Here is a 22,077-nt window from a genome sequence, read left to right on the forward strand (position 1 = left end):
GACTCCACACAACTCTATGCTGCCCGACCCACTACACAAGGTCCAGGGGACCACATTCATGTGGACTTCGCTGGGCCTTCTCCCCCCCTCACCCAATACACCAGCCACCTCAGTCAGCTCATCCATGCTAATCTGTGGCCTTGCTAAAGTGCACACTGACACCTATTTCTGAGTGCTAGGTTGCATTCCAGACAGTTACTACCATCCACAGTAAATTGCTCTTTGAAATAGGTGCCAAAAGGGCAAATGTCTGACACCACGCCAATCGACTTCACCCCTGTTATACACTGTATCTTCTGGATTGGGACCACCCTCCATCTCCACCACCACAGTATAACCTCCAATCTTGCTCTGTGCCATCACCTACATGCGTCAGCCACTCTCATTTTCAACAGGTGTCAGAGAGCCAATGGAGGTGGGACCACCTTCTGCTGCCGCTGGTCGATGCTCATTTCCCAGTGTAACTGGTCACTCCCACAGCAAGTGAACAGGACAATGCTGATGCTGACATCACCGACACATTTCGTGACACCAAGAGGGGTTCACCCTTGCATTCAGAGCCTTTGGCCAGGCTGCCCATCACCACATCCCCCTTCTGTTGTGCTGCCACTACTACTGGCCACAACATTTTCAGTGGTACTAGCTGAAAATGGAGGGGATCTTGTATCCCTGCCTATTGGCGAGTCATACTCCAATGCAGATGTTGGCAGTGACACAGCACAAGCACTTGAATACATTGTGGCCAGCATTAATGGGTGCTCACAAGATACTGCAGCTAGTACTAGGAAGTGCTGACAAGACACCACGGCCTACACCGGAGGCGCTGGCAACACATGTAGTGGTGTTCTCAAATACAGTGCTCACCCAATTTTAAGGGAGCAGCACTGACCATGTAGCTTCACATCAAATGATCTTATAGCTTGTGAAATTGCTTGGCTGACTAAGAAAACCTGCTGCTGGACTGACTTGGATTATTATCAGATTGCTCCTTTTAAAGACTTTTTTCTTGTGTATGATGATTTGGCTTTGGATTTCTGAAGTTTACAGTTACACTATCTTGTTCTGTTTTGATCTTCAGTGCACTTCAGCTCCGCACAGACAGGTTACACACATTTCCACTCATTGTACTATGACTGGGTTTCACTTCATGAAAAAAATTAAAATATTTGTCAAGTCAGTGTTGTATACTTTGGTTAGCAACATAAACATGATGTTAAACTCTATATGCACTCATCAGTCACCTACTTTTAACAGATGCACTTAAGGCACAGCAATCATAATTCATAGAGAAAAGCTGCCAATGGTCATGAAGAATTAGGCAGCTGCACATACCCTCAGGCTGTCCCTGCTGATAATGAATTATGAGTTTAATTTTTTTTTCAGTTGTCAAGAGGTGAAAGGGTTGTCAGTTTTCATAAGTCAGTTTTAAAGCAAAAATAATTACAATTAGTGAAAATAGATATTTGTAGAACGATAGTGTTCAGCATTGTAAGCCAAAATAGTCATATTTTTTAGGGTTTTATTCCAAAAAAATTACTGATAAATTCTAATGTTAACAAAAAAAGGAACATCTATAACATGAAATTTGACAGAAAAGAAAATACTGAGTGTAGAGATGCTGTCAGTCAAGTAAAAATTTTGCTGGTGACGTTCATGAAAGTAACTAACACTATCTGACATGGGTACAAAAGCGACTAGTGGAGACAATGATATTTAAAAAAGTCTGGTATGTCACTTTTGTTGTACTACCAGTAAAAGTGTTCCAATTAATTCAAACAGCCCTTATTTACTATCTTTTATGTTGTAATTCATGAATAGTGCACGTTTTATGTTAAAAATGAAATATTTTGCTAACTATGATCAAAAAGACTTTTGACTCCTTGAGTTCCGCCAATAAGACAAAGCAATATTTTGGAATATTATCAACTGGGAACTGTCATTTAGGTACCACTGCACAAGTTTACAGTTCAAAATAGTAATATTATCTTTAGGTATTGCAATTAAAGGTCATCTCAACAGAATAGTGGATGCATGGTGCCAACACTTCAAAGTGAACGTGAGAAGAGAGCAAGCAGTGCAATGGTGATCCCAGGTGCAATGTGGTCTCAGCAGCAGAAAATCCAAGAGTGCAGTGGCAGGCATTGTGTACACAACATAGAACAGTGCAGCAAAGCCAGTCATATGTGTTTATCCTTGGGCATCAACGTCTGGTAACAAAGTATTCATAATCTATTTAAACAGGTAACAATGTTACAGTAATACTGGACTACAGTTGTCCAAAATATTGTGAATTTATATTAAACTGTTGTTTCAGACCTATAAACATCAATCACTTACTGAATTTGTAGGGCATAAAAAATTTGATTTGGGTATTTAATGAAATCTATTTACAGTTATGTAATTAAATTTATTTATAACGTTTATCTCCCACATTATGCTGTTATTTCATTAAGCAATTGTGCAGAAGGCCCATAGCATTATCATATTCTATTTGTGTCCATTTCCAGCAGCTCAAGGAGGAAAAGTTTCTGTTAATCAATGCAGACTAAAAACTATTCACTGACATTGTCATTGGAAGTTTGATTCTATTTCTCTTATGTAAAGCAAACATTAATGTGTAGCTAATGTTATTAAAATAATATTAAATTTACCAGTAGCATTTATTTCAAAGCAATGTTTTGATAATGGAACTGAAAAGACAGAACATTATGCTACATTGTGATCTTGTGATCATTGAGCTCATAACTCCTAATATAAACTTTAGTTTCAGAAAATGGCTGATGTTCCAAGGATTAACACATATGACATTTTGTGGCTGAACATGTGCAAAGGTGGCCAAAGTCCCCATCTGTTAAGCCACATTGACAGCAGCAACTGTGTCCTTTGTGGGAGTGTATAACTCTTGGATCAAAGATGGTGTTCAGTTTATTCACTGTGTATATATGTATTTTGTATGAAGACAATTTGATAAAGAAGAACAAATTAGTAAATTTCTGTGAAAATAAATAGAGTTTGAATCTTAATTTGTTGGAGTATAATTATTAGTCACTTATTCTATGGCTAAACTCTCAAAATTTATGAGAGTGTTTCACCAATAATTCAGTCATGGGATTGGGCTAAGTTTCCATAACGTTTTGTTCAACAGAATTTTTAAGTCTTCATCTCCTCCTTAGAAAAGCATAATTTGTGCCTTTGCTTGATAGCTGTTTCTGTATTGATGATCTGTGACAGAAAATTTGTTCATCGAAGATGTTGAATCGATGGTCAAAATTATTGCGTGTATCAGTAACAGTAGGGGAGTTATCTCCATTTTCTTGTATCTTGAGGATGGTGGTCGGTGTTCAAGTGATGCAGTGTTGCTCCTGAGTGTAGGTTTGGATGATATGTGAAATCTCTTTGTCACTTTGGCCACCAGCTGGTGCAGGTGCAGAAGTACTTTACCGCTGACTGTTAGTTGCGCTGAGGCCTGCGCAGACTTTGCTGCGTTGCTTGCAACACAGGTGTAGTTGCCGGCGTGAGATCTGTGGACAGCTGCGATGGCCAGCGTGCTTGAATGTGTATCCTGTGTCAAGTTGATGCCATCCTGAGAATGCAGAATGGCTCCATCTTTGAGCCAGCGCAGTGTTAATGGTGGATCCCCAGCTTGGATGACGCACTGTACTTGTGCACGTTCTCCCTCAATTAGATCCCCAAAACTGAATGGCCCTATTCGTGGAGGAACTGCAAGAGATATGGTAGTCATCACAGAAAATGTAGTGATGACAGAACAACAGTCCATAGCAGAACTAATGAAGTTAGGTGAAAACACAAAACGGACACACATGTGAATCAGCAGCTGAAACAAAGTAAAATCCAGCAAGCTCCTGAAAAAAAAAAAAAGAAATAATCATGTGACATGAACTACTCCATGGTAGTCTTTGGGATAAGCCTTACTTTCAAATGTGAGGAAGCCAGTGATACAAGAAAACTGAGCAAACCTGACTCAATAGCAAATGGGAATTTTGCAACTGGAACATCAGGAAGAAGACTCTTCTATACTCCCTCTATAAAGAAGCCAATTTCTGATACCACTCAGCACCACAGGGCCAGTTTAGGCGACAGAATGATGACTGTGCCAAATATCCTCAATGCATGTAATCAGAAAGAGCTTTCAAAGAACAGATTTCTGTAAGAGATAAATGTACACAAATGCCTGCAGAAAAGCAGCAAGCAATTTGAAGCAATCACTTCTGAAGATTTCAATTAACTGAAAGCATAAAACATAAATAATTTATTAACTACTCTAAGTTCAGCATCTATTATATCATTTCGGTGAAGAATTTAATTTTCTTTACAGACACTGCTAAATTAGTATTAAAGAAAAATCTGTCAGATTGCTTCATCACTAGTTAGTAAGTTGAAATACCTGCTCTGTGACACTTCAAAGTCCATAGTGTAAAAACTGGCTCTTTCTGCAGAAAAAAATATAGCAGACAAATGCTGATCAGGTACAGTCTGAAGATTTAGGCATATTACAAAATTTTAATAAAATATCCCACAGCAAGATAAACTGTGTCAAATGAAAATCTAATTTGCAGATATGGAGATTGTGAAATGATACAGAATAAGATGCAGGCAACAGGAGGGTTACCATTGACAAGAAGCTGAGCGGAGTGTGAGGCTGTAGCAGCAGCATTACTGGCAACACAAGTGTATGTTCCAGCATGGTCAGGCTTCAGACTTTCAATGCTCAAAGCACTTATGTGGCCTCCAAGCTCACGAACTCCAACATCTGATGCCAAACCACCGCCATCTTTCATCCACTTGATTGTAAGTGGGGGATCACCCTTGTTGATAACACACTGAACTCCTGTGCGTTCTCCAATATGCAGGTCCGTTTGGAAAGAGAAGGGTGCTATCTTGGGTGGCACTGCAACACATTTATCCTGCAACACTGGCTTTTCAGAAGGCTTAAAAAAATTCTTTGTTACGAATGATACAGTCTTAAAAACTATACATAAATATGTCTTTGGCTGCTTCTTCTTGCTTTTTTTTGTAAACTTTTTGTTTGATAATAATATTTAATATCCATCCACCACTGAGGAAACAGTAATTACATAACACACATGCAACCTGTAATTGATGTTTCTACTGTAAATTTAAATTATGAAAGAAATCAGACAGCCACTCACCTGTGATCGAACAGGTACAATTATTCAATCAGGATTTTCTTTGTCCAGTGCTGCATACTTAAATCCTATGCAAGTATAATTATAGGCATTTCACAATAGAAAATGGCAATATTAATTTAAATTTGCAAGAAATAGTGATACACGATCAGTCGTTTAAATAAGCAATAAATACAGTTACTTTTTATTGCTGTAACTATTTCTTTGGGGAATTGTGTACTACACAGCAAATTCTAAACTAGTTTCACTTCTTAATAGTTTGATCATCTACAGTGAAGCTTTATTAATCAGCAGAAGTTTTTGTCTTGTTAGTCCAGCACCATGATCAGAAACTGCTTTAATAAGCCTTTCTCTCTTTCTGGTCATTTACTTGAGCTTTAACGATTTCTTGTGAAAGATATTGAAACGATCGCTATCATTACTCACATATACTATGTGAATCAACTAAGCATTTTACTTATTATCCATTATTATTAATGTACTTGGTTTTTAAAGGAACAGAAAACAGTTTGAAAAAATATCTCCTCAGCATTTTGACTAAGATTTCTGAAAACAGAACATAACATTAACAGCAAGTTATTCTATGAAATCAATGAGGTGAAAAACTTGTTCTCATAATCAATATTGTCTTGTGTTGGAAGAATGTCCATTGAATGTGAAGTTAAAAGTAATGAATACGGCACAGTCAAAACAGCTGAAGGGTAGGTAGTCTGTACCCTTTGGAGGCTAGGTGAGAAGGCACTCACCTGCACAGACCCTGTCTTTTAAAATTAATTACTTTGTATTAAAGATCTTGGAGAATATTGTAGATAATTTCCATTTGGGAAATGAAATTAATTAAGCAATGAAGATGTAAACAATAACTAAAGGCTGCAAAACATCTTTTAGTGTTACTATTTACATTGCGAAAGTACTCCAACCAGTTCATGTGTGATGTAAATTCATTCCACAATTTTCCAAGTGATTTGAGAATTTATGATCATGCTGCAGGCAATACTAAAAATGTTCTGAAATAATCAGTAATGTAGATATCCTAAGTTACACTGCACTGTGGATGTTTGTTGATAATAAGCAAATGAAAAAGCTAAACAGTATAAATCTAGCACTAAACATTGTACAGTGTGAGGAAAAAAATGCCAAACTTGGAGGCCGGCATGCGATTCCTCATCGAGATTGAAGACAAAAGTTTATCTAGCAAAATCAGACCAGGTGTATTTTGAAAACACGTGTATGAAAACGAGGAGATGGGAACACTGTTATATCATGCAGCACATCAGAATGTACAGAGGAACATCTAGCACACTGCGCTACTGTACCGGCCATGGTAACTCACTGAGTAGACTGCCGGGATATCAGACCCACATGCACCCTGACAAGAATGTTTTTCATTGCTTGGAGCAATTCCTTTGGGAAACTGATAATCTTCATCCCCAAGTAATGGACAGATGTCACTCAAGCACTAGACATACTCCACAAACAGCAGATGGGATTCTTAAAACCATTCACTAGTCACCTTGGTGAAGTACTCATGATATTGCTAGACAGTTCCAGATATCTCAAAGACAGGTTGTTGAAGTGTTGCACAATGAAGAACTGCATTCATATCATAACATGTTAACTCAACACCAGTGACTGGAGGACAGCATTCAATGAGTACATTTTTTGTGAAAGCTATTTTCAACCTCAACAACAGACAGAACACAACCCATATGTCATCTGTGAATGTAGCTTTCAGCATGCTTGTCATAAACCTCTGGGCTGGAATTGTGGAGGGAGTCCTTTTGGACGCTTACCTTTTGCCAGACAAGTTGAATGAATCCCTGTACTGTATGTCCCTTTGCAATACTACATTAGAAAATGTTCCACTTGGTCTTCAACTACAGCTATGGCTTCAGCATGATGAGGCCCCGCCATGCTTTGGAATGAATCCATGTACTATTTAAATGAAGTGTTTCCAGGGAATTGGATTGTATGGAGGTCCAATGTTCTGGTGTCCATATTCACCCAACCTTAATCCACTAGATTTTAATTTATGGAGACACTTAAAGGAACAAGTTTGTAGCACTCCACCCACAGATGTACATGACCTAATAAGGTGTGTGCATGCCGCTTTGGCAATGGTGGGTGCAAATGCTTTGCGTAGAGTCCAGCAAAGTATGATACAGTGAGTGGTGAAGTGTTTGCAAATGCAAGGTGGCTGCTTTGAACATCTTCTCTAAAGTGAACATTAGCCATACATGTATGTACCTGCTCTGTGAAGATAAGCCCAGATGTCAAACACACAGAATGGAATTATTATGCGTAGCACAATCTGCAATCTAGTGTAGCCTACCTATTGTAGTTTTTGTACCTCATTGGTTACTGTATCAACTAATATTTTCTATTGGCTCCTCTTGTGTCATGGACAAAACAAACTGGTCGTTTAGATCTGTAAAAAATTCATGGCATGTCTTAATGTTTAAATAAATGTAACAGTAACATAAAGAAATACATAAGATACTGCATGGTGGAGGTGTAAATTGGATACAATTTGATGCTTTAACTGGTAAAAAAAGGTGTGAATGTGACTCAGACATTGGCAAATCTGCATATCCATTCCCCATAGCATTGCCTCATCTCACTGAGCTAACAGGACACAGTGCAGAGTTCATGATAGATGTTCCTGGCCATGCTGTATGCAGTTACAGCATTGCCAGGGTCTTGTTTTTTAAATCACATTTCTTTTAAACCTTTTAGCAGGAATTGGTTTTGCTAGACATGCTTTTGTCTTGAATTGGGATGAGGAATTGCATGCTGATTGACAAGTATGGCATTTTTCTTCACCCTGTATATTTAACACAGGTTAACATACAGTATACTTGAGCTTATTTCAATACAAGAGCAAGAATTATCCCTACATTATTCCTGGAGCCACTGGATCCCCAGCTGATAAATGGCAGAAGGCTTTGGCCTGGTAGGGTGTTTGCTCCATCTGCTCTCATCCTCTGCGATCTAACAATACTGTAGTGCAGCGGGTGGATGATGTGTTTTATCTTTTTGTGCTTTATTGTACATGTCAATGTCCAAGGCAATTTCAGTTTTGATTGTACAAAAGATTTGACTGTAAATTTTTATGCATTTCAATTTTAAATTAGTTAATTATTGGTATGAATTGTAAGTCCTATTTATCTTATGGATGCCCCACATAAGGCAGAGGTTCAGTGTGCAGAACTGAAAATTGTTTATTCTTCCTATAAAACTTACAATTAGCCTCATCTGCACCCCCCTCCTCCCCATGCTCCCCCCTCCTCCCCCGCCCTTTCCTGCAATAGCTATATAGTGCTCAAGAAAAAGTGAATGCACAAGATTTAATTGTATATATGTAACTGAAACAGTCACTGCACACACTATTGATTGCATTAGTGAATTATTTACATTTACTGTGTTGTATAACTGTTACCTGCAGACCTGAGAACTATACTGCCAGACAAAAAGAAGTGAAGCCTGTAGAAGACATGGCATGATTAGGTGTCAATGTAACTTTGTACACATACACACCATCAGTTGGTATGAAAATTTGCTAGAGTATAAAAGAGACACGAACAGTATCAGATGATGAGTGGTCATTGTGAAGGACTTCGAGATGCTCCATATTTGTGTAAGGCAGCGTTATCAGCACTTGACACAGTTTCAAAGGGGCCTCACTGTAGGTCTCCATTTGACCGGCTGATCAAATCATGCGATATACAGATCTGAGAGACTCCCTGCAATATTCTGTGTCAACCCGTACCATTGGTGAGAGTGTATTAGCATCAAGACTAGTGAATTACCATCCAATCCACAGGATGTCACTAACACGCAACATAAGCATCTGCTTTTGGAGTGGTACTGTGATTGGGAAGCATGAACTGCTGATGAATGAATCACAGTTCTGCACTACCCAAGGTGACCAGAGTCACTGAGTATGGTGGTGACCTGGAGAAAGATTCCATTCTTACAGAGTTTTGGGGAGGCACTGCGGTATTATTCCTGGCAGCATGGTGCTGTGACCCATCGGGTGTGATGTCAGGCTGAAGAACATGTGTGGCACCAGCTCAGACATCAGCTCCACCCCACTACCAGTAAAGGAACAGTTACAACAGCTATTAACTGGCTTGCCTAAGAGAGGATACAATGGCTTTAAGACACCCTTCCCAACTAAATCAGAGCACGCATCCAGGTCAGAGGGGTTGAAACATCATACTGATAAGAGGGCTCATACTGCCAAGTTCTTTGTAAATCTGACTCGATTTTGTAATCTCTGAATTAACATCACACACCCTCTGAACCCTTGAAGTTTCATTTCATTTCACCTCACCTTCTGGATGCTTCACTTTTTTTGTCACACAGTGCTGGTGTACGTTTTAAAAAAAGAACATTCATCTGAAACTGTAAATAAACACAATGAGAGCTAATTTAAACTAAATTTGAAGTATTGTGTTTTCCATTTACTCATGCAACAAAGAAACTTTCAGAATATAGTTGGATTACGCATTTAGTGTAATAACCTTCATTTAATTACTAGGTTCAATTGGCAGCACAATAATGTGGAGTGAACGTCAAAAGATAACTAATTCCCACAAAAGTAAATCTGAACAAAAGGAAACAAAAATTGGTATGCGCATAGTTATATTATGATGCATGGAATATTGAGCTATTTGTACAACATTATATGTACTTCACAGTGAATAATTATTTTAGATGATTATGATGAGCACCCAAAAACCTCTCCACTAAAACACTGGAAATGTAAAAGTTGTGGATCTCAGTAACAGTACTGTAACATACCAGTGACAGTAAGTGGCAGTGTCTGAGATGAGGAATGTCCTTGTTTATTCATAGCCGTACAGCGGTACAGTCCTCTGTCTGTATCCTTCTGCACATTTTCAAGTAACAAGGTACCATTAGAAAAGACTTTCTGCCGTCGGGTTACCGGTAACCGTCTTCTGTCTGAAACAATAATATCAATAGCATGAATTTTAATGTACTTTATCTAAGAGATTACATGGTGAAACCAGTTTACTTCTTTTTAACATCTTGTGGAATGGATAATAGGTTATAGTGAGCAATGTTTCAGTAAAATCAAGGCCAGTAACAACAGATCAGACTTAGAAGCACAATGTATTCACCAGTATACAAATAACTTATGTTAGTACCAGAAAGCACAAATAAAATCATACATTGTGATGCACAGTCCACCATCTGGCTTATATGTGAAATCATTATACACACACAGTGCAAAAGATAAAAAAAAGCACACTCAAAAAAGAAAAATAACACACAGTCCAAACAATCTCTTTATTAGAAAATACAGATAACTAAAAGAGTTTGTTTAAGTGTGGAAATACTAGAGAATGTGTAGTATGCACCTTGGCACATGTTTCCATCACAATTTTATTGGCGTAGAAACTTGTTGCTGATTGTTTTTCATCACGGTCAGATTCTTGTGAAGTCAGGTGAAAAAATTTTAGGTGAATATTATTTACAGATTTCGAAACAGCTTAATTTATTTAATTAGTATTGCACAGTGTGTCTTACCTTTCTCCCACGTTATGGATTCTATAGGATACCCAGACACAGGGCAGGCTATATAAAGGGGTTCCCCTGCCACCGCTGAGACGTTAGGCATTGGTCGCACAAATGGCAATCCTGCAAAATATTGTCCAAGAAATTTTATATAAGGATACAAATGCATAAATATCTTCATTTTATAATTTTGACATTCTTAGTAGTAGATTACATTCAGTGCAGGTATTATAACAGATTATCATTTGAACCATTTATTGCATAGTCTCTAATTGATCTGGTCCTCTTGTTGCATATTTCTATATGGTATCTCTCACAAGACTGTCCACATAGTGTACACTTGCAAAGGTTTGACAGTTCATGGTATGTTGTATTTGCACAAATTTCATGGTGGAATCCGTGTACTGCGAGACTTGTAATTACATGGCTCATCTCAAAACTTGCTGCTGCCCAAGTGCAGTCGATCATGGCCCCGGATCCATAGAATTCCGTTGGTACTTCCTCTCTTTTCTTGAGTAGTGATCTTAGTAGGTTCTCTGATGCTGATGTGTTGGGAATTAAGAACCTTGTCCTTAGATACTCTATGAGGAAAGATTCTCAGGCGAGAAGGTAGACTAATCTTGATCTTGTGGTTTTTGCTACCCCTAATGCTCTTTTGATATAGGTTGCTTTTACTCTTTCCAATATTTCTAAGTTCTTTTCATTTAGATGTATCCATATGATTTCTATCCCATAAGCCAGTATCTGTATTATTTTTGATTTGAAGAGTGCCATAGCTGTGTCTAGATTTAGTGTTCTGATGGAACTTATTTCGTTTATCGTTCTGATGGCTTGTGTCGCTTTCTCTGTTGTGTGTTTAGTGAAGCACTTTGCGGACGGCTGGAGTGTTATCCCTAGATATTTGTAATCTTTTGTGATAGATAATTGCTTTCCTTGTAGTGCAATTCTTGTCATTTTTGGGATTTGCCCGCCTGGTCTGAATACCATAATTTCCGTCTTGTCGGTGTTGATTACGAGCTTGTGTTTTGTGCACCATTTTTCCACATCTTCTATAGTCTCCTGTAGTTTCTCTAAGTTTTTTGAGCCTATCACAATGTCGTCTGTGTAGGCATATGCTTCAACATCTTCGTCTTGAGCGATTTCCATAATGTCCTTTGCTGCCAGAATGAACAGGAGCGGGCTTAGTGGGTCTCCTTGGAGTTCTCCGTTTGTTTGCCTTATTGGTTCAGACAGGTCAAGGTTGTCCGAGATCCTTACCTCATTCCATACATTTATGGAGTTTATGATCCTCGTCCAGACGCTGTCTCTTCCCAGGGATTCGTCGAGCATCCTTTTTACTAATGATCGATCGAGGAGGTCGAAGGCCTTTGTGAAGTCTATGAATACAGCATAATATTTTTGCTTCTTATAGATGGTTTCCCATATGTTTTTTAAAAGCAGCTCCACTGCTGTGATAGAGGATCTTTTTTCCCTGAACCCGAACTGAGATTCTGGGAGGTGGTCTTCTAAAGTGCGTCTTATTCTTCCTGTGATTAGTTTTGTGAATACCTTAAAAGGGTTGTTTTCCAAGGCTATTCCTCTGTATTCTTTTGTGTCCTTTGGGTCGCCCTTCCCTTTGTACATTACCCTTACTATTGAATTTCTCCACTGGCCTGGGATTTTTGCTGTTTCAATGCATTTGTTATAAAGTTTTGTCCAGGTTGGTGCTAGCAGATGGGCTGTGTCTTTAAGTTATTCATTGTAAAGCATGTCCGGTCCCGCTGCTTTTTTCCTTTTTGTTGATTCAGTGATGTTTTGGACCTCATTTGGAGTGAATGGGGACCAGGCTGGCATCTCTTGCAGTGTGAGCTCTTGACTTGCTACCTGTGCTCCTTCTCTACCATCTTTGTTGAGAATGACTTTGAAATGTCTCATCCATTCGTCTATGCTTATATAGTGTGACTGTCTGCTTTCGGGGGTGGATTGCAATGAATGGGTCTCTCCTGGCTTCTTCAGCTAGTCTTCTTCCCTCTTCTTACCTGTGTGCCATTATCTTCTCCCTTGTTAGTGTTTTGTAGGATAAATGGTTCAAATGATAATCTGTTATAATACCTGCACTGAATGTAATCTACTACTAAGAATTATGCAGACACTCAATACATCCTTGTAATTCACTCTCAAATGATTGTAATCTAATATATAACTATAATGGCTATTTTGCTGCAATAGATCGTTTACATAATTTTACATTCTTGATGATAGCAATAATCAAAGTTAAATTAAGTTAATTTAAATCTAATTCCAATATATTATGGATGACAGCTGATAAGTTAAAAAATCTACAGTTTTTAATGACTGAGGTTTTAGGGACTTTTTCTTGTTTGTGGCCAACATATAAAGAAGGGGTGACTTTGATTCGAACAGTACATCCATAATGTAAATTTGCACTGAACTATATTTACGGAACACTCAAAGACATTTTGATGTTGAGCCTCTTGTTGTTTATGGAAGTCAGAGTTACTTCTTTTACAGTATAGAGATCCCATCGTAGCGTAAAAAAGACGTTAGGTCCCAGGTGAATATTGTATTATTACAGTACTACCCTCGTGTGTGTGTGTGTGTGTGTGTGTGTGTGTGTGTGTGTGTGTGTGTTTTATTAAGCAATATGCAGCATTCCACGTAAACATGCCATGAAATAAATGTACCGGTACATCACAGGTCTCCGGCAAGTGGGAAACAGTCCTGCCCAAATGATCTAATGTCGTTAAATATGTAACAACAACATGATTCCTCAGAGCAACAGAGGGTGCATATGATTTTAATACCTTATCGAAAGTCTAGAGATTTTCGACGTTCTGCAGTAAAGCAGAAGAGATTCATAGGCTACTACATTCCTCATAAATGGCTGGAGTAAAGATAAGAATGGATAAATAGAGAAGGGGAATACGTATGACGGTCCTATATACTACAATTTTTTTATAAGCAATTCCTAACACTTCCACATTTTTTTTACCATATCCCATCATTTCTGTCCTTCCTGACGCGGCAAATAGCAAATCCTTAATACGTTTTCGAGCTGAAATCTGCCGTTACACATATGCGGTAAAAGAAGTGATCTGTTAAACACGAAAGCAGCAATTCGGTTGGTGGGCTACGAACATCTGCCTCGTTTCGTGCTTTCATTTAATTTAATAGAGCGCTCGGGACTTACGAGCATGGAAAAAAGTATTATATAAAAATCAAAAACAATCGTAGAACAGGATTTCTATGTTACAAGAAACCCTTGAAGTGGCACTTGGACATATCCGCAATTCCATAAAAAGTCTTCTTGAAACTGAATGGCAAGCTGTACCAGAAGTTGTTAAAATTTTAAGGGTATACGGAATGCCCTATGCTTACAATGTTAAACTGAGCTAAAAGTTAGGAACATTTGCTCATTTGTTATTTGGACGATACTCTTGATTTTTTTCACAGAATGTGGAGATATGTTCTGCTTTTATGCTGAATTATTAATTTTGAAAAAAATAATGTATAGTTTTTCAGATATTTTATTTTTTGTAAATGTTAAAAAAAGTTATACATTTTAACAAGTATTTTAAAATTTACATCCATTAATACAAAATAATTCCACATATCTTTTAATTCAGATATATTAGAAGGTTTTAAGGAACAACTACAGAAAATTTCATCTTTCTACTATAAATAGGCCCTGAGAAAATGTACCTTATACACAAAAAAACTAAAGTTACGAGAAATTAGCTTCAAAGTTTTTACTTCAGAACAAGCCTGCTCCATAGCTTGTATCATCAGAATCGTCCAACAGCTTCCTCTTGATGGCTCTGCTATGCTGTCTAGCCATCTTTGAATATACTTTTATGGCATTATCTGAAGACCTGAGCCATTCCTTATCCAAACAAAGCATAGCAGTGGCAGTTCATAGTCCTACACAGAGCCCCAACTTCTGCAGAACTTTGCACTTTGTTATATTGCCCTGATTGAATGATGAAACAGCATCATAAACGCTGAAGTGAAGTGTGTTTATACCCACAAACACAGTTTTAGGTAGTCTATTCCATATCACGTGGTTCACACACTCATTTGGATTTTGAGTCCGGCTATGAAGACATTTCTTTAGTAGACTAATATCTGCGAGGTCTCGGAATATTGGTTTTATTTCATCCATTATGTCAGGTGGCAGGTGATGAGGGTGATTGTATTGTTTCTTAGTTACTTTGTCTCTGTTGTACTTGCACCAACTATCGTCTCCTTTTGGACATAGCCCATGTTGGGGATTCTCATTGTTTGAAGCTGTATGAAAAAACAGAGCCCAGACTGCTCTTCCCATTAATTCTGCATCTGCTGTATTCTGTCTTATTGCTAGACCATAGCACTTCTGAATATGATCTATTGTAGCATCTGTCAGTCTATTTTTCCCATCTAAAGTTTTTCCATCGCTCAATTTCTTGCCTTTCATGCTAGCCTTGAGCAGTTGAAGTCTTGATCCCATCCTTTTCTGAACATGGCCAACACACTCCAGTTTGGAAATTTTCACATCGTTACCATAGGGTCTCAGTTCCTCAATTTCTTTGAAAGCCTTTGAGTCACCATCTCCAAGATAATTTATGTATCTAATGTTGTACCATTTTACTGAGCATTGATAAATACTTCTTACACCAGCAACTTCCATACCACCACTTGACCCATAGTAATTTGCCATGCACTCCTCTTCATGTTTAATTTTCATTTTCTCCTTGCATCTGCAATGCTTGGAAAGTATTACCACATCAACTACCTTACCAGTGTCCACACTTGTAGCTGTTACTACACCATTCAGAGATGTGTGGCCTCTCTTCTACCAGCTTCCATCAAAAGCTATGGACAAGTCTATGCTATTATTATTTTCAACAACTGCTTCCTCAACAGCATCTTTCATGTTTTCCTGTGCCACATCTTCTACAGCAGAGCCTATTGCAATTATGTGTTTGTTAAATTTTGAAGGTGGAGGAGGGAGGTTCATCACACCACACAACATGGCACCTGCAGCCCTGCCCTTTCCTATACACCATAATCCATAAACCAGTCTAATGTTTATATCGTATAGTTTACCTGTATCTGCAGTAACATGTGAGGAATTGAAGAAAGTAACACTGTGTTTGCAATAACTGCACATCAACTCTAATTCACAAGCAAGTCCTACATGTAAGTTTGTTTTCAATGAAACACCACATTTTCCACATTGTTTGCAGCACACATTGTTCTCCAAAACGTCTGATAATAAAGAGACGTTAATTACCTCATATTTTGTAGTCCCAGCATTTAGTTTCTTGTATTCTTCTTCAATTCCAGCTAGTTTTCTTCTTGAAGCACTTTCTGGTGTAGTGGCAGCAGCATCACTCAATGTATCACCACCAGTGTTGAGGTTAATCGCTACTGGGACATCAGATACTGATGAAGATGAATCAGACGAATTTTTAGTACACTTTACTTTCTTGCACCAATGTACACGCTTTCTAAATACCTTCAGACTAGGTCTTGGCATGTTGAAGGAAAGAAAACTCAATGACTTCTCCACATACGACTTTCACAACAATGACATGGATGTACTCACAAAGGAAACAATACAAATGGTGCAGAATCTATTGTCAACTGTCTAGCAGTGTAGCCAACAGAAAAGCTAACTCTCTTGTGCTCAATTATATATCTGGCAAGGCTGTCTATATCAGGTATATTTCGCGTCTCATATACAAGGTGCGGAACATCGTGTGTCGAAATTATTTTAAAAAAATTATTTAAAATAGTTCTATTCACGTCATCCAAATATTTTATACATGGTATTAAACGGGAGAGTCTAAATTTTTCGAAAATGCATTTACCCAAAAATCGATTTTTACATCGAAAAACTCATTCCGTATACCCTTAAAGCCTTTTAAAGCAGTTCATAGAAGAAATGTCCCCGCAAACGCAAGGGTCTGTTTCAAAGGTGCTAGCAGCCACCGATAGTATAGAGGGGATGTTTGCGAATTTATATATCAATTTAAGTACAGAAATACCAAAGAAGTTACTGCTTTAAGTTAAATACGAAATTTAATTACCGATTTAAAAACCGGGCTAGACACTCAGTCCTCTCGAAAGCAGCCCTATTAGATCCAGGCTTTAAGAGGCTTGCTTTTAAAGACGAATCTGCTTTCAACTACGCCAAAATTTCATTAAAAACTGCATTAGAAAAAATATTCATTGAAGGTTGACTTTGAGTTAGTATCGCCCATTCCTTTTGATGAAGAGGACTCAGACTGGGAAGAATCTCATTTGAAGGCAACGTCTGTCTCTGTGACATCACCTGTTACCAGCATAATATTGATGAGGCAGTATATGGAAGAAAAGTTATCAAATAAGTACGAGTGTCCTTTACACTCCTCTACACTGAACTGCATGCTAAGAAGGAAAACAAATTCTGCCATGGCTACTTCAGTGATGACAGAAAGCGCATTGTCAAAAAATCATATCAAACATTGTCAAATAGGCGAATTTTCCTGAATCCGAAATGCTTGGAAATATTTTTATTTTTAAACCTCAACCGAAGGTTTCTGTAAGAAACAATTCTGACACTATGTACATTTTCTGATTGACTGTTGTCATATAGATTACATATGTTGATTATTGAAAAATGACTTCCCACTGAAGTAACAGTCATGGACACGCAGTTCGCCATACCGAGATCGATGTGTATTGCTTTGACTGACTTCTTCCAAGGTTCCAAAGTCTGAGTTAAAGTATAATGAAAAAATTTTTATGTAAGGTCATAATTTGGATCCTACTTTGAAATGAAGCAGAGAATTTTTTTTTAGTTTATTTAGTTGACTGAAGAATTGAGAACATTTTTTACATTTCCCCTTAACAGCTACTTAAAATATATATGTAGTAGCTTACCTTTGTAAAAATTTGTCTTTAACTTCCACATTAAATAATTTAAAACTTACTGTTTTTCGTTATTACTATTATCAAACCCGGTAAACGTATTCAAGTATAAAAAATACACCAAAATACCAAGATGTAAGCGTATGAAAACGACTGGACTCCATAAGAGTTTTACGATACCGTCGATGACGAAAGCAACGAGTAAAACGATACGTTTGTAACGAATACTGTTAGTTTTAGTAACAAATACATAGGGATACATTTTTTCGTTACTTTCACAGTTCTACGAAACCAAGAACGTAGGGCATCCATTCGTAAGTTTACTATACCTGCTTCCGATAACAAATCTGACACGAACAAATTTTTGGTAGAAGATTTATGGTTTCTACATAGTCTACGAGGTGATTAAAAAAAAAAACAGATTTTTTAAAGAATTTTGATTTTTTCGTGTATATTAATGTCATTCCCTTCAAAATAGTCCTCATTATACACTCCTGGAAATTGAAGTAAGAACACCGTGAATTCATTGTCCCAGGAAGGGGAAACTTTATTGACACATTCCTGGGGTCAGATACATCACATGATCACACTGACAGAACCACAGGCACATAGACACAGACAACAGAGCATGCACAATGTCGGCACTAGTACAGTGTATATCCACCTTTCGCAGCAATGCAGGCTGCTATTCTCCCATGGAGACGATCGTAGAGATGCTGGATGTAGTCCTGTGGAACGGCTTGCCATGCCATTTCCACCTGGCGCCTCAGTTGGACCAGCGTTCGTGCTGGACGTGCAGACCGCGTGAGACGACGCTTCATCCAGTCCCAAACATGCTCAATGGGGGACAGATCCGGAGATCTTGCTGGCCAGGGTAGTTGACTTACACCTTCTAGAGCACGTTGGGTGGCACGGGATACATGCGGACGTGCATTGTCCTGTTGGAACAGCAAGTTCCCTTGCCGGTCTGGGAATGGTAGAACGATGGGTTCGATGACGGTTTGGATGTACCGTGCACTATTCAGTGTCCCCTCGACGATCACCAGTGGTGTACGGCCAGTGTAGGAGATCGCTCCCCACACCATGATGCCGGGTGTTGGCCCTGTGTGCCTCGGTCGTATGCAGTCCTGATTGTGGCGCTCACCTGCACGGCGCCAAACACGCATACGACCATCATTGGCACCAAGGCAGAAGTGACTCTCATCGCTGAAGACGACACGTCTCCATTCGTCCCTCCATTCACGCCTGTCGCGACACCACTGGAGGCGGGCTGCACGATGTTGGGGCGTGAGCGGAAGACGGCCTAACGGTGTGCGGGACCGTAGCCCAGCTTCATGGAGACGGTTGCGAATGGTCCTCGCCGATACCCCAGGAGCAACAGTGTCCCTAATTTGCTGGGAAGTGGCGGTGCGGTCCCCTACGGCACTGCGTAGGATCCTACGGTCTTGGCGTGCATCCGTGCGTCGCTGCGGTCCGGTCCCAGGTCGACGGGCACGTGCACCTTCCGCCGACCACTGGCGACAACATCGATGTACTGTGGAGACCTCACGCCCCACGTGTTGAGCAATTCGGCGGTACGTCCACCCGGCCTCCCGCATGCCCACTATACGCCCTCGCTCAAAGTCCGTCAACTGCACATACGGTTCACGTCCACGCTGTCGCGGCATGCTACCAGTGTTAAAGACTGCGATGGAGCTCCGTATGCCACGGCAAACTGGCTGACACTGACGGCGGCGGTGCACAAATGCTGCGCAGCTAGCGCCATTCGACGGCCAACACCGCGGTTCCTGGTGTGTCCGCTGTGCCGTGCGTGTGATCATTGCTTGTACAGCCCTCTCGCAGTGTCCGGAGCAAGTATGGTGGGTCTGACACACCGGTGTCAATGTGTTCTTTTTTCCATTTCCAGGAGTGTAGTTTCGAAGTCATATCCGTCAATTCAAGTTTCATACCCTGATATATGACACGTTTCAGAAGTTCTGCATCATTGTTTACATGGCATGAGCGAATTGATATAGCAATATCATCAGAACCTTCTGTGATTGTGACTCGGCAATTCTTCGTAATCATTTCTTTCCTATTTCTCCAGTTCCACGGTTGATGATATGCAGGGGCGGCCAGGTCGCTCCTTCTCGATATCTTCAAAATCTTCTCAGCCTTCTGCAAAGCTTATGTAGCACTCGATAACCCTTGTTTTACTCATAGCTGACTCACCAGAAGCAATATTTAAAACTTCTAAAACTTTGCTGCACTTTATTCCGTTTCTACAGGGTGAAAAGTATTTAAACTGACAAACTCTGGGAGGTTGTAGGGGACTACAAAACAAATATTTTACCCTAATGTCATTTTTTCCTATGAGGATTATTTAAACCGGTGGAGGCCGTATTACGCTCTGTAGTTGTTAGAGGCCGTCTCTGTTTACTAATGGAGCGATACACCTGGAGTGAGTACACTGATATGGTTGGTGCGTACTACGTAGCGCCTCACAACGGACAAGCTGCACAGCGGGTTTATCAACAACCATATCCTAATCGCCGTACCCGCATCATACGACCTTTGCTGCTGTGTACCTGGTCATTTAGCAGATTACCTGGACAGGAACGCCGTCGCACGGTAAGAACGCTGCAATTTGAGGAAGCTGTCTTGCAGCATGTGGAGCGGGATCCTTCAATCAGCACTCGTGCAATTGCACGTAACATGGGGACCAATCAGACGAATGTAAGAACAGTCCTTCGAGAGCAATTGTTACGTCCATTTCACTTACAGCGTGTCCACAACCCGGAACCAGTTGATTATCCACCCAGAGCACAGTTTTCGCAGTGGTACCTGAAACAGTGTGAAATGCATCCTACATTTCCATCCTCTGTTGCTTACCGATGAAGCAAAGTTCGGGCGTGATGGTGTCTTCAACATGCACAATTCACATGTTTGGTGTGGGGATAACCCACGTGCCACAGTTACTAGCGCTGATCAAGTGCGGTTCTTCATTAATGTGTGGGTCGGTGTTGTTGGGGACTGTTTAATTGGGCCATATCTGCTACCTAGGCCATTAAATGGCAGGCACTATTACAATTTTCTCGCCAGAGCATTAACAGAATTGCTGGAAGACGTCCCGCTCCCTACAAGACAACGCATGTGGTTCCAACATGACAGGGCGCCGGCACATTTCAGTCGTCATATGGGTCGATTGCTGGACCGACGGTTCCCAGAAACGTGGATTGGTAGAAGTGGTCCTGTACCATGGCCTGGTCGATCCCCAGATATGTCCCCTCTGGACTTTTTTGCGTGGGGAGAGATGCGCAACCTTGTTTACGCAACTCCTATTGCATCAGAAGAGGATCTGGTCGCCCGGATAGTAGCAGCAGCAGGAACAATTCAGGATACTCCTGGGATTTTTGCCCGTGTCAGACAGAACACGATCCGACGATGTAACCTTTGTTTACGTGTCAATGGAGGCATTTTTGAAAATCTACTCTAATTGAAACTGGGTTGTGTTAATGTGTTGTCTCTTGGTCATAAAAAGAATGGAAGAGTGTTTGTTGGTTTAATTAATTTGCCGCCAGGCAAATCTTCCTCTACTGGTTTAAATACTCCTCATAGGAAAAAATGACATTAGGGAAAAATGTTTGCTTTGATGTCCCCTACAACCTCCCAGAGTTTGTCGGTTTAAATACTTTTCACCCTGTATAGCATAATTTTTCCCCCATCTCCACGAACCATGAACCTTGCCGACCTGAAGTGGTGCGCGTGCTTCCGTTTTCTGACATGTTCTACATCCTGGAGGACCTCCTCACTACGGATCAATTGGAATGAAAGTAAATCTAATCTAATCTAATCTATCACTATGGTTACATGCGACACATATTCAGAAAGGTGAAAACCGAATTTCAGAAACCGTTTTCCACTGTCGCGTTTACATGGTAAGGTTTGAAACGGATTTTGTAGCCCAGTTAAATATGGCGTTTGGAAAACAGCTGTTTCAGTTTCTGATTTAGTCAGTACAATCACCGTTTCTCTTCACTTAAATATTACAAACGGATATCGACTGTAGAAGTGGAAAACCGGCAGCTAGGTACGGATTTCCAGAGTCGATTTTGGAGTGTTTACGTGACCAACCAGAAACAGTATTGTGAATCGGTTTACGAAATCCGGTTTTGGGAGCCTCATGTAAACATAGTGGATGTTTGCATGCTCTCGCAAAACCAGATTACACAAACCGATTTACTAATAGCGCTTCTCGTCAGTCATGTAAGCACTTCAAAATCGATTCTCCAAATCCGTTTCCGGCTGCCGATTTCCCACTTCCAAATCGATCTTCGCTCCCATATAAAAGCACAACCGTTTTTGAAACATGGAAATTTTTGGAAATTTATGGTAAGGTCTTATGGGACAGAGGAGGAGGAGGAGATTAGTGTTCAACGTCCCGTCGACAACGAGGTCATTAGAGACGGAGCGCAAGCTCGGGTGAGGGAAG

At 39.8% G+C, this 22,077-nt stretch overlaps 1 protein-coding gene across 1 annotated transcript in view; it reads right to left on the minus strand.

The window, feature by feature from the left end:
• Positions 1-22,077, minus strand: part of LOC124555920 (Down syndrome cell adhesion molecule-like protein Dscam2) — a 397,942-nt gene that overhangs the window by 196,804 nt on the left and 179,061 nt on the right. The window contains exons 4-6 of the mRNA XM_047129975.1: positions 10,725-10,835; positions 9,975-10,136; positions 4,631-4,909 (exon numbers count right to left, since the gene is read on the minus strand). Coding sequence (XP_046985931.1) covers positions 4,631-4,909; positions 9,975-10,136; positions 10,725-10,835 — 552 coding nt within the window. The remainder of the gene's footprint in view (positions 1-4,630; positions 4,910-9,974; positions 10,137-10,724; positions 10,836-22,077) is intronic.

Source organism: Schistocerca americana, chromosome X (genome assembly GCF_021461395.2).
Source record: "Schistocerca americana isolate TAMUIC-IGC-003095 chromosome X, iqSchAmer2.1, whole genome shotgun sequence".
Classification (NCBI taxonomy): Eukaryota; Metazoa; Arthropoda; class Insecta; order Orthoptera; family Acrididae; genus Schistocerca; species Schistocerca americana.